Source organism: Labeo rohita, chromosome 12 (assembly GCF_022985175.1).
Source record: "Labeo rohita strain BAU-BD-2019 chromosome 12, IGBB_LRoh.1.0, whole genome shotgun sequence".
NCBI classification, from domain to species: Eukaryota; Metazoa; Chordata; class Actinopteri; order Cypriniformes; family Cyprinidae; genus Labeo; species Labeo rohita.
The window spans coordinates 3,472,464-3,485,610 of NC_066880.1; the positions used below are offsets into that span (position 1 = coordinate 3,472,464).

Consider the following 13,147-nt stretch of genomic DNA (forward strand, 5'->3'; position numbering starts at 1 on the left):
TCAATACTTCAGTCTTCAGTGTCACATGATCCTTCAGAAATCATTCTGATATGATTTGCTGCTCAAGGAACATTTGTATTATTACTATTGATATTTAAAACAGTTGAGTACCTTTTTTATAAATTATAGAAATTAATATTTATTTAATAAATTATTTTTTATTTAGCAAGAATGCTTTAAATAGATCAAAGGTGATGAAAAAGACATTTATTATGTTACAGAATATTTCTATTTCAGATAAATGCTGTTCTTCTGAACTTTCTGTCCATCAAAGAAACCTGAGAAAAAATCTACTCAGCTTTCAACTACATAATAATAATAAATGTTTGTGACTGGAGTAATGATGCTAAAAATTAAGTTTTGAAATCACAGGAATAAATTACATTTTAAAATATATTCAAATAGAAAACAGTGATTTTAAATAGTAAACATATTTTAAAATATGACATTTTTTTTCTGTGCTTTGGATCAAATACATGCAGGCTTGGTGAGCAGAAGAGACTTCTTTAAAAATGTAATTTTTTACTTTTGTACTTTTGACTGGTACTGTGTATATTAAGTAAAAATGGCTGGTTAGTTAAAATCTCTTGTAAATAGAATACACTTTTTGGATATTCCATTGGATCAGAGTTATACTTTTATAGTTTTTTGTTAGATTTTATTTTTATATTCTGTTTTTACTTACCGTTTTGTATTTTTGAGTCATTATTTTTGCTTTTTTATATAGTTTTTATGAAGTAATTAGTTATTTTTGTACTTCCATATTTTGATGCTAAAGTGTGATAAAATGAATGCAGTGGTTCATAAAAATATTTAAATGCTAAAATGAGAATATGAAAAGAACAACTGAGATAAAAACATTTGAAATAAAATAATTTTAAGGTTTATTTTATTTAACCCTTTAACTGTCACTCCCATTTTTGATAACAGACATAAAAATGCACTATCCAGACTTACATTTTTATAATCCATGAATGAAAACATTTATAATATGATTTTATGTACATTTTCCGTGGTAATGCAATGTCTGATTTTAAAATGCCTTTCAAAGGATGAATTTTAATATTGTAAGTTTTGAACTGATATATAATTTCTTATGATTTCTAAAGTGTGATAGGGAAAAAGGCAATGAAGAAAGTATTTTGTGACAAAGGTCCGAACTCATGTTATGATGTAGATTTTTTAAGTTTACTTTTCCTACATAATTTGTAAAATATGGTAAAATATCTATTTAGGAGTCTTAGACCTTTCCAATGATATATAGTTTGTCATGATTAGATTAGGATTTATTTGTATGGTGAAGTAAACGTAGGCATCCCACTGAGGGGACAGCGAAAGTTAAAGCGTTAAAGTACATTTTTACAAATGCATTGGATTCCACTGATATGAATTTTGAACGCAACCTTGCACCTTACTGTGACTATACACTTTGTGAATACTCTGTGATAATGGATAGTGAATATTATGTCACACAATAGCTACTTAAGTGCATTCACTCTTTCAAAATGAAGACTTGACCTTTTTCTGAGTTCATAAGTTTCCTTCTTGCAGGTTGGCAGTAGAGAGCTGGATAAACACACTCATGCTGCCCCCTGCTGGATGAAGCCCAAATCACACCCCGCATGTCTTATCAATGAATAATGCGTAATATTCACAAGGTCCAAGGGCCAAAGGTACATTTAATGCTTTGATTGTGGAAAATGACGTCATAGAGTGACTCACGATGACCTGATAGTCCTGTAATAGGATATAATCTCTTATATCATAATCTGTTGGTGTGATATAGTGAGCCATTACATCTATTAGTCATGTTTTAAAAAACGTGAATCAGTGAGTGAGCAATAATTTTAAAACTAGGCCTCTTTGATTAGTTAAAAAAAAGGGAACATAAAATCCTCATCACTCTAAAAAGATTTATTATTGTATGAAATAGTTACAGTAATATTTACAGATTATTTGAATAATGTATGAAACAGCAGAATTGTAATAAATTGACAGTTTGTCATAAAAAACAGCCAATGAGACAATTTTTCTCATGATGATATTTGATGCATAAGCAGATAAATAGTATAAGAACTAAATATTTTAACATTTCTGAAATAAAATATGCAAAAGGAAAGTGTTAAATTGGTTTAAAGTCTAGAGGAACTGACAGGAGTCAATTTAAACAGTTTTCTTACACGTCATGCACATGATTTTTAGCTTCTTGGTAGAAAAGCTAGACAAATGACATTTTCAAAATGTTTTTACAATATTTTGATGGCAAAAGTGCAATAAAATATTTTCAGCAGCCCATTTTTGAAATCATACCTAAAATGTGCATTAGATAAAATATCTTAAAGAAACAGCACAAGCAAAATAGCTAACAAAACAAACACAAAAAGAGATACTTTTATTTAATGCAATGCCATTTTAAGTGGGATTTACGAGTTCAAATACTTTTTGGGCTCTAGTTCGTATGTATAGCCTATGACTAATACAATGTTTTTTTTAGTTCAGTTTGCAATTCACTTCACAGTTACTGTGGCAGTAGCTAATGGACTCAGTTCAGCTCCTGTCTGAAAATCATCGCCTGTTAAACATGTTGTTGTGTTTTCGTTTTAGTACATCATGATCTCTTTGGGCGCATCCTCCGTTGGTTTCTCCTGCTCTTTGCGGCGTGTGTACGCGGCGTGGACGTACAGAAAGACCACGAGGATGGCCAGCAGGTTAAAGCAGATGTACGGTATCAGGAGGAAGAACCCCACCTGTAGGGTAATTTTGGGATTCCTCAACTTTACGTTGGGTTCGACTGCTTTCACCAGCGTCTGGAACATCTCACCCGCGTAGATGTTTGACACGTACAGAATCAGCGCCAGGAAGGCCACACACACTGGACAAGAGGTAAGACACATTAGCAAACTTTGGCACGCACAAATAAGTCTTATTGTCAATAAAGTAAACATATGATGAATGAATTCAGGTGACCAGCTTGAACATGAGTGAAATATGTGTGGGGAATGTTTTCACCCTCATGTGAAATGATCATATTGAAGCCTGTTTCGGCTATGGGACAAAAACTTATCATCTCACAATTCTGACTTTTTCTTGCAGTTTTGAGAAAAGTATTTTTTAGAAGAGTAAAATATTAAATCAGAATAGTGAGATGTAAACTTGAATTTGAACGAAAAAAGTAAAAATTGTGACTTTTTTTCTTGTAAATCATGAGGAGTATAAAGTCAGAATTACAAGATCTAAACTCTGAATTGTAAAATATAAAGTCAGGATTGTGAGAGATATACACAGAACTGTGAGATATAAACTCAACATTTAATGAAAAATGTTAATATCTCACAATTCTGACTTTTTTGCTTAACAGTTCTCAGAATTGTAAGATATGAAGTCAGAATTGTTAGATTTTAGACTCATAATTATGAGATATAAGCTTGCAATTTTGAGAAATAAATCTAAATTCTCAGAATTGCAATATACATTGTGTGAAGAAAAGATTGATTTGCAAAATATGAAGTTTATGTATCATAATTCTGACTTTAATTTCAGAATTGCACTTTATATTTCACAATTCTGAGTTTTGCAATTCAGATTTTTTTTTTGGTGAGGAAAATTTTTATTTCTCAGAACAGTGATATAAATTCAAAATGATAATTATGATTTTTTTTTCTCAGAATTGCGAGTTTATGTCTTGCAGTTCTTTTATATATTTAAAAAAAAACATGCAAAAAGATTTTTTTGTGTTTATTTTACATAACTGTGACTTATAAAGTCAGAATTTAGTATGCTAGATAGAAATTCAGAGTTTTTAACTCACGATTCTGTGGAGAAAATGAGACAAAAAGTTGCAATTCTGAGAAAAAAATGTGAATTTTGAGTTTATATCTTGCATTTCTGAGAAAAAGTTTTATTTTTCATTTTATTTTATTTTTATGATGTCATAATTGCGAGATATAAACTCAAAATGATAATTATGATTTTTTTTCTCAGACTTGCGGATTTATGTTTTGCAGTTCTTAGTTTATATTTAAAAAAAAAAAAAACTGAAAAAATACCTGTTTTTATCTTATAAAACTGTGAGATGTAAAGTCAGAATTTAGTATGCTAGATACAAATTCAAAATGTATAACTCAGTTTCAAGTTTATGTATCAGAATTATGACTTTTATTTTCAAAATTGCACTTTATATATCACAATTCTGAGTTTTTGACTTTTTTCTCAGAAATGTGAGGGAAAAAGTTTGAATTGTGAGACAGAAAGTTGCAATTCTAAAAAAAGTCTCTATTCTGAGACTCAATTTTTCTCAGAATTGTGATATCATAATTGCAAGATATAACCTTAAAATGATAATAATGATTATGTCTTGCAGTTTATAAATTAAAAAAAGTGATTTTTTTCTTACAGAATTGTGAGATAATAAAGTCTGAATTTAGTATGCTAGATACAAATTAAGAGTTTATAACTTGCAGTTCTATGGAGAAAAGTTTAAATAGAAAATTATAAAGAATATATATCGCAATTCTGAGAAAAAAAGTCTGAATTCTGAGTTTATATCTTGCATTTCTGAGAAAAAAATTGCAAGATATAAACTCAAAATGATAATTATGATTTTTAGTTTTGAAGTTTATATCTAACAATTCTGAATTCAGATTGAAATGTGAGACAGAACGTCGTAATGATCTTTTTTTTTAGTTTTTTCATTCCATGGCAGAAACTGGCTTCCATTCAATCTTGCAGATTCCTATAGGAATGACTGATTCTGCACACAAAATTTAGCCAAGTAATGGTAAATGTGACCGCATCTTTACCCAATGGACTTATAATCATCTAAAACTAGAAAGCCAAAGTTTTAAGAATTTAATGAAGGGTTTAAATTGAAGAGGTGCAAGCAAAATAGTGTTTGAGATTCAAATATCTTTGTGGAATGAGTATGTGTGTTTGCTCACCACTGAGTCCACTGCATGTGTATAGTCCTATTGGGCCCATGTAGGTCTGGTATGGGTTACTAAAGCTGTTGTACAGTGTGACCAGAATACTGCCTGCAGAACCCAAAAGAGCCAGCGCCAGCAGGATGACGACCAGAGCGTGCAGGATGACCGGAGCGCCTGCATTTTTCGCCAGGCGATTGAACACTAAGAACCAGGGAGAAAAAGAGTGTATGTTGATGTACATGAAATTCAGTTAAAATGTCATAAAATAGTATGTCATTTGAAATAAAATGACATAACATTAAAAAAAACTTCCAGTAAGCATAAAAGCATGTGACTGTATGGAATGGCGGTTCAAATTCCTGCAGATTCCAAAGGTCATCTTAGTTCAAGATTTCCATTTACTTTTATTGCGCTTTTCATATATGGTAGTCCAAATTGTCGACGCATTTAAAAATATATAAATGTTTTTAGATATTTAAAAAATCTAACCAAATGGCATCTTCACTTTTACGCTGCAGGATCGTTTCTCTGAACATGCGTCACTTTCATCATCACCTGGAGTTTTTGTTAATTTTTAGTGGAAGTATTAAGTCAGTTCACCTATAGTTCACACAGGTGTATAAAATCACGTTTCAGTCGCATTTCACAATCACAATGTGGCACAATACTGTTTGTCTTTGGTCTTAATGTTAAAACTCACATAAAAAAAGTACAAAAGCTTGGGGAGTACTCTTTTTACCCCTAAAAGGTGCATACAAGTACTTTAAAGTATACATATTAGTGCCTTAAAGGTGACAGCTTTTGTACAGTATATCTGCTGCTATTATTTGTAACCCAACAAACATATTTTTTGTTCAAGTAAAATAAATGCTGATTGGTATGATATTTTGTCTGTTTTGATCTAAAATGTCATTTATACATTTTAGGGTAGTTTTTAAATGGAAACTAAGCTAATTTATAATAAGAATTAATTGGATTGTTTACTGATATAATCTCATATTACATTTGAAAATGCAAAATTGCATAATCTAGCATGCATAAAATAAAAATTAAGCTTTTTTAATTGAAGCTCACCAGCCACTTTTGCTCCAGGCGAGTCGATCCTGGGGCATTGGAGTTTGGTTTCTGTGCCATTGAAAAGGCCAGTTTCGAGACTGGAGTTTCCAGCGAAATTGTCGCTTCCGGTCGGAGCGCACTCCAAGACGGCATTGGCCCAATCCGCCGACATCCCGTAACCCAATACAACCACTCCAGCAGCACACAAACCAGCACTTGACAAGAAATGCACCAGCTTCTTCCCGGACGGCATGGTTTCTGTGTAAAGTTGGTCTTCTGGTGGAAGTTTTGCAGCTTGTCAAGATCTTTCCTGTCACTAGCTGGAAAATGGGAGATCTTGGGAGGAGACGAGATGTTGGTGGCTGCTGGGGTAATAAATGGGGTTGTATAGATTGTACTTTGTCACTGATGTGAAATCAGTACCTTGTGTTTCCCTGCAGTGGCGAAGGTTTGGTCTAGGGTGGGGAGAGCTGATCGGAGATCAGCTTATGATGGAACTCATCACCAGGAGGGCAATAAAGCCATAAAGCAATCATCTGTACAGTCACGGACAGCTGCTCGTGTAGTCATGGCATTTATATTGGAGCTCACAACATCATAAAGACAGTGACGTGGGTTTAAGAAGAAAGAGAACAACAAGAAATCATCCTCTGATGGGACAGAAGTCCTGCTTTACTGCTGAGGTGTAACCAGGACCGGCGTATAGGAGCCGCTTCCCAGGGCCTTATAATTTTATCACAGGGCACGTGAAAGACGGCCTTGGGCATAACATTTATAAGCCTTACAGTCATTATTAATATGACAATAGCCAATAATGTTCATAAATTAAAAAAAAAAAAAAAAAACATTTTTTAAAAAAATAAAGATACTTTTTGTTTAACACATTTGTTGCAAACTTTAGCTTTTAGTTTTGTAGTGATTAAAAAAAAAGAAATTAACAAGGATGCAAAAAGAAAAGAAAATAGATCATCAAATCATTAAACACCTTTAGCATTTTAAGAATATCTATAATGGTTTCTTACACAACAGAAACTCATCATAGGTCAGAGAACATGTTTATATTACATAAAGGTTGTGCATTTCCTGAATGCTGTAGTTATTTTTAGTGCGATGCTTTAAAAATATCCAAAGTCCATTTTCCAATGATATGATATCACCATGGATATCACAACACACCCACAAATAAAACTAAGCACAACCAGAGATAACAGGATCAGAAAGTGTGCGTTTTACAGATATAGCCTTCCAGAACAATACACAACTTTAAAATAAAATAATTAAAAAGTGAATTAAAAAACAATTATTTAAAAAAATATTTTAACCAGCAGATGGCGCGTCTTGACTTTCATTCAATCTGACAGAACAGCATTGTGACATTACTGTCGTACAGATTCAAAATGAACCGTAGATTATATTAGATTAACTATTAAACTGGTTTATATCTTTAATGATTTTGTTTTTTTTTTAACTTAATTATCTCTACTGAATTATTATTTTAATAGTTTTCAGAATGTTCCTTTTTTTCAATTTGTATTCTTGTTGCTCATAATGATGATTTAATTGCGTTTAATCCATTTAATACAAACATTTTCTTTATAACCGCTGTGCTGAACAGATGCTGTAAAACTAATTGTGAAACAGAATCAAAGTGTAGAATGGCATACAGAGCATGAAAGAGTGCGTGTAAAAATGGGCGGGGCTTATCGGAAGTTCTCCAAATGGTCGTGATGCGTTTAAATAATAATTCTTTTATCTCTGTTCATTGTACTCATCACTAACTATTTTTAATTAAATAACAAAAATTTTAGTGTAATTACTCAACTATAAATTATCGCTTAGACCTCTGCCGAAGAAACACCGGAGCTCTGGTGATCACGTGGTACCTGTTATTTTTCGTTGCGCTGACCAGGATGGACCAATCACAGGCGTTTGTGATTAATGGAAGTTTTTCGATGTCCAGTTTGTTTATCAAATACAGATCTTTCGAAACACAACAACAGAATTAGAAACAAGCGAGCGTAAATTCATATCAATATGTAGAACTAAAACTAGAACTAGAGACAGTATTAGTAGCGACAAACTGGAGATTTAGCAGATCTTGAAACTCAATTAAACCCAGAACTTGAGCTATAGTCAACACAGTTAAGTAGCAGTCAAAAATGCATTACATGGATCAAAATTATCAATTTTTCTTTTATCCCAAACATCTTTAGGATTTTTTTAAAATTTCCTAGCGTAAATATATCAAAAGTTAGTTTTTGATTAGCAATATACATTGCTAAGAACTTGGACAACTTTAAAGGCGATTTTCTCAACATTTTGTGTTTTTTTTTTTTTTTTTTTTTTTTTTGGTACCCTCATATTCCAATTCTTTTGTATCTCGGCCAAATATTGTCGTATCCTGACAAACCATGCATCAATAGAAAGCGTATTTATTCAGCTTTCAGATTATATATAAATCTCAATTTAAAAATTTTGTGGTCCTGGGTCACATATATAAACAATATACAAACTATTTTTCTCACAAGAAAAGCGTTTTTTAGGTGGAGAAAGCATTACACCCAGACCTAATGCAGAGACCGACAGAACTAGAACCATATAGACACATTATTTTATTTATTTATTTATTTTGTAAATATCTTCAATAAAACAAAACAAAACAATCATTCCTGTCATTTAAATGGATTTCAATGAAGTAATTCAACATTTTGAGCCACGGCGCGCCCCCTGGTGGAAAAACACCATATTTGTCATAAAAACAGCATCAGGTTTATGTTGCGTTTTGAATACGCATTTGTTCGTCTAATTTCAGAAATGGTCACCAGGCGGCTCTGAGCACACAGAAAACGCCGGAGAAGCGGGTGAGCCCCTGACAGAGGAGTAAATCTGCAGATCAACACAAATCCTCCTGTTTCCTCCTCCTCCAACAGCAGCGGTCATTCAGCTTTCACCACCAGCCGCCCGGCGCGTTCTGCGCTCCCGACTACTGGATCATAATCATCCGTGCGCTTGAAAAAAACGCGTTCGTGTTGGACTTTACGGTAAGAGAATGATATAGGTGTTTAATCTGAATCCAAAGTGCAGTATTCAAAATGTGGCACATGTGTAGGAATGTTGTTTTTCAGTGCGCCGGAGCGCGTAACGGAGCGGTGCGCTCCTGTGCGTTCGATACACCCATGTATACTCGCATGCAGCCAGCGCTTTAGATTGATTTGTTTTTTTTTTTCAAAACGTGTTCTGTTCATCTTTAAAGAAGCGTTTCTTTATAAACGAAGGATCTCAGGTATTGATGGAGCGCATTGGCTGTGTTGGTAACCCGGGTGATCTGTAGGTTTCCTCGTAATGTGGGTTAGTGGAACGAGCTTTGGGAAAGGGTTCATTGGGACTCGCTGTTCACTCTCATCCCTGCAGATCTGCAAAGTGAACAAGCGGAGGAGAGGAATGTCATGCATGCGGTCCACAGGAGCGTAGGTGTCTTTCACAGCAGATACAGAATTAGAACTCGAACCAGAGACTGAACTAGAATTCAAAACTAGATGTAGAACCGGCGTATTTCTGCAGCAGTGCGTCTCAGTCGGTTTTACATGATGTTGAGATGTGCACGTAGTTCATGTTTTCAATAAGTTGAAGTATGCACTGACTCATTTACATTATTAGTGTGGTTTCGTGACAGGCATTTTGTCTGCTTTTAAAATGAATCACTTAATTAATAATCAGCCTCTGGTAACTGCAACCATGTTAGTCATAAATGAGTGCATGCTCTAAATCTGGTTTTAATTAAGTTATATTGTGTATTTGTGTGCATGTAACAGAAAATCTGCTGATTTGCAAAAATAATATTACTTGATGCTAAGTTCAAAGCAATAAACATATTTACATACATCATGTTGTTTTTCACAATGTAAGAAGTTTTTAAATTACATAGATATGTATCAGCTTTAATGCACTTACCAAAATAACAAAACCGTTTAGGTTTTTGATTAGGCATTAAATAATGTTCAGAATCATACATGTGAAAATAAGATGAGAATTTAACAAATAGTTGTAATCTGCAGCGAAAGTTGAGAAGGTATGTTTTCATGTCTTTTATTTCTGGTGACTAAGTGATAATACAAGACGTTTCCACTTTAGAAGTAGTAATCAAAAGCAAAATGTTACAAAATGCATCACAGTTTGTGAAAAAGTGTGACATACTAAAACAAAACATGCACTATTTTTGGAATCAGCACCCTGAAATTAGTAGGAAACACATTGGATTTTATTCAGCAAATGATGCAATAGAACTGAATGTCTTGTCATTATAAGTAGTTGAAGTCTGTTGCACTTTGAATTATTTTGCTTTTACAGATGCTTTTATAGAGGAATGTAACAATGCCAATAATAATTTGTAGTGTACAATGCCAGGTTTTTTGGAAAGCATTGGTTTGCAATTGTTTTTCGGTTGTTTGACTCAACTCAAGAGGGTCTGTTGTGTAGAGAAGGTTAGGGAAAGGTTAAGGTTTCTCTTCTCAACGATTATATTTAGATTCTTATTTAAGTTCCCTCAAAGAAAGGCACTTCTGTCAACGTGTGCCGTCTTTGTGTATATATTTGTTCAGAAGAGAAAGTGTCAGAACGTGCTCGATCCTGCTGAAGTCATTTAGATCTGCAGGCTTTCATTTCTTCTGATGATTTAAAGGAATATTGTGGGTTAAATATAAGTCAGGCCTTGTTGGCAGTATCTGAAAGTGAAAGTACAATGGAGGTTTATGTGAATGAATTGTAGTTTGAAAACCATTTTTCAGTTGTCATGTACAGCAATTTACAGATGAAATACATCTGCTTAACATGAAATATAAACAGATGCACTTTATTGTTTTCCTTCTTTCTGAAAGAGAAATCCCAGAATCGTTTTATGTTTGCAAGTCTTGTTTTCATTTAATAATGTTTGTACAGTGCAACCATATATGCCCTGCTGTGTTGTGCATTCTCACTGGTGTTATTGCGTTTATCATTCTCTTTGAAGCAGTTTGCAGTTTTGTTTGTGGGTAACAGTGGGAGCTAATTGGTCCATAGCCGTTGCAGTTTAGTGGGTGAAACTGATTATTTGTTGGGCGCTTGTTAGATCTGTCAGGGTCAAAAGAAAGTCCTGGCGCTTTGCGGAAAGCGTGTCGAGCAAAACGATCAGGAAGCGGAGAAAAAAGGCTCATTAGCAGGATTGAAGATTGTTTGCTTGTGTAATTGAGAGAATTAAGCTGTCTAAATGAAGTAAATGGGAATCACATTCTCCAGCAGGAGTTATAACAGCTGTGTTGGTGAAATGAGGCAGGGAATATATTCACTTTTCTTTAAAATGTGTAAAAGCCTTTCTTAACCTAGTAAACTAAGCAAAGCAACTGAGCAGCTATCTGAAATGCGTCTTGAAGTAGTTTGCTGTATGCAGTGTTTGTGTCCTGACGCCCAGGAGAGAGCAGACGGAAGATCCAGGACATTGTTCGGGCATGCATTCATTTACTGGAACTCGGCTATTCTCGTATGTTCAAAAGCAGGAAAGTAAAGACAGACAGACAGGAAACTTCCTGTGAGGAAAAACAGAACCTCTCCATACTCTCTCTTTCTTCCATCCTCTCTCTCTCTCATCTGGTCCCTTCATTTGGCTTTATTTATGTAAAATGATGCAAATGGGTGTTTTGGTCACTGTAGATCCTTGAAGAGCTGTAAAATATTGACAGGGTTTACAAGCATTTTTTTACGACGTTTTACTGTAATCCAAAGTGTTAAGTCATGAAGACTAAACCAATTTCTCTTTAAAGGAGAAGTCCACTTCAAGAACAACAATTTACAAATGATTTACTCACCCCCTTATCATCCAAGATTTTCATGTCTTTCTGTCTTCATTCGTACAGAAATTATGGTTTTTGAGGAAAACATTTAAGGATTTTTCTCCATATAATGGACTTCACTGGTGCCCCGATTTTGAACTTCCAAAATCCAGTTTAAATGAAGCTTCAAAGGGCTCTAAACAATCCCAGCCGAGGAAGAAGGGTCTTATCTAGCGAAACGATTTAAGTATATGATATTAGTATATTATAGCAGATTTTACTATGTGATAATTAATAAATTGGATATCGTAAATATACTTTTTTCTTTCCTTTAATTTTTAGTGATTTTGTTTAGTAATTTATCTTATTTTATTTCAGTTAGTTGTCAAGGCAGCATTTGTAATTTTATTGTAATTTTTTTTTTACATTTTTGTCTAGTTATATTATATTTCATATTTATTTCAGTTAGCAAAAACCTGAAAAACAGAACAGACAGTTATCAGAGCGTTGCTAAGGTGCTCAGAGCCATTGTATAGTGTTCTAGTGGTTGTCTGGGCATTGTTTTGGTTGTTGTCAGGGTGTTGCTAGGATTCTCTGAATGGTTGTAGAGTGTTTTAGTGGTTGTCAGGGTGTTGCTAGGGTGCTCTGAATGGTTCTAGAGTGTTTTAGTGGTTGTCAGGGCATTGCTAGGTTGCTCTGAGTGTTTGCTAGAGTGTTCTGGTGGTTGTCAAGGTGTTGCTAGAGTACTCTGAGTGGTTTCTAGTATGTTTTGGTTGTTGTCAGGGTGTTGCTAGGGTGCTCTGAGTGGTTGCTAAAGTGTTTTGGTCTTTGTCAGGGTGTTGCTAGGGTGCTCTGAATGGTTGTAGAGTGTTCAGGTGGTTGTCAAGGTGTTGCTAGAGAACTCTGAGTGGTTTCTAGTATGTTTTGGTTATTGTCAGGGTGTTGCTAGGGTGCTCTGAATGGTTGTAGAGTGTTCAGGTGGTTGTCAGGGTGTTACTAGAGTGCTCTGAGTGGTTGCTAAAGTGTTTTGGTCTTTGTCAGGGTGTTGCTAGGGTGCTCTGAATGGTTGTAGAGTGTTCAGGTGGTTGTCAAGGTGTTGCTAGAGCACTCTGAGTGGTTTCTAGAGTGTTTTGGTTGTTGTCAGGGTGTTGCTAGGGTGCTCTGAATGGTTGTAGAGTGTTTTAAGTAGTTGTTTGGGCATTGCTAGGTTGCTAGGGTGTTTCAGGTAGTTGTTAGGTCATTGCAATGGTGCTTGTGTTTATGGTGGTTGTCAGGGTGTTGCTAGGGTGCACTGGGTGGTTGCTAGAGTGATTTGGTTGGTTGTTAGGGCATTACTAAGTAGTTGCTAGGGTGTTCTGAGTGTTCAAT

At 34.4% G+C, this 13,147-nt stretch overlaps 2 protein-coding genes across 3 annotated transcripts in view; one reads left to right on the forward strand and one right to left on the reverse strand.

The window, feature by feature from the left end:
• Window positions 1-1,893: 1,893 nt before the first annotated feature.
• On the reverse strand, window positions 1,894-6,338 carry LOC127173741 (clarin-3). The gene is made up of 3 exons (XM_051123683.1): window positions 5,997-6,338; window positions 4,938-5,123; window positions 1,894-2,872 (listed from the first exon to the last, which is right to left on the reverse strand). Exons 1-3 carry the CDS (start codon window positions 6,229-6,231, stop codon window positions 2,601-2,603), a joined length of 693 nt encoding a protein of 230 aa, XP_050979640.1. The 5' UTR covers window positions 6,232-6,338; the 3' UTR covers window positions 1,894-2,600.
• A 2,517-nt stretch (window positions 6,339-8,855) lies between these two features.
• ptprea (protein tyrosine phosphatase receptor type Ea) overlaps window positions 8,856-13,147 on the forward strand; it is a 102,533-nt gene continuing 98,241 nt past the window's right edge. For both annotated transcript variants that reach the window (XM_051123648.1, XM_051123649.1), the window contains exon 1: window positions 8,856-9,019. The gene's annotated coding sequence lies outside the window, so the exon portion shown is untranslated. The remainder of the gene's footprint in view (window positions 9,020-13,147) is intronic.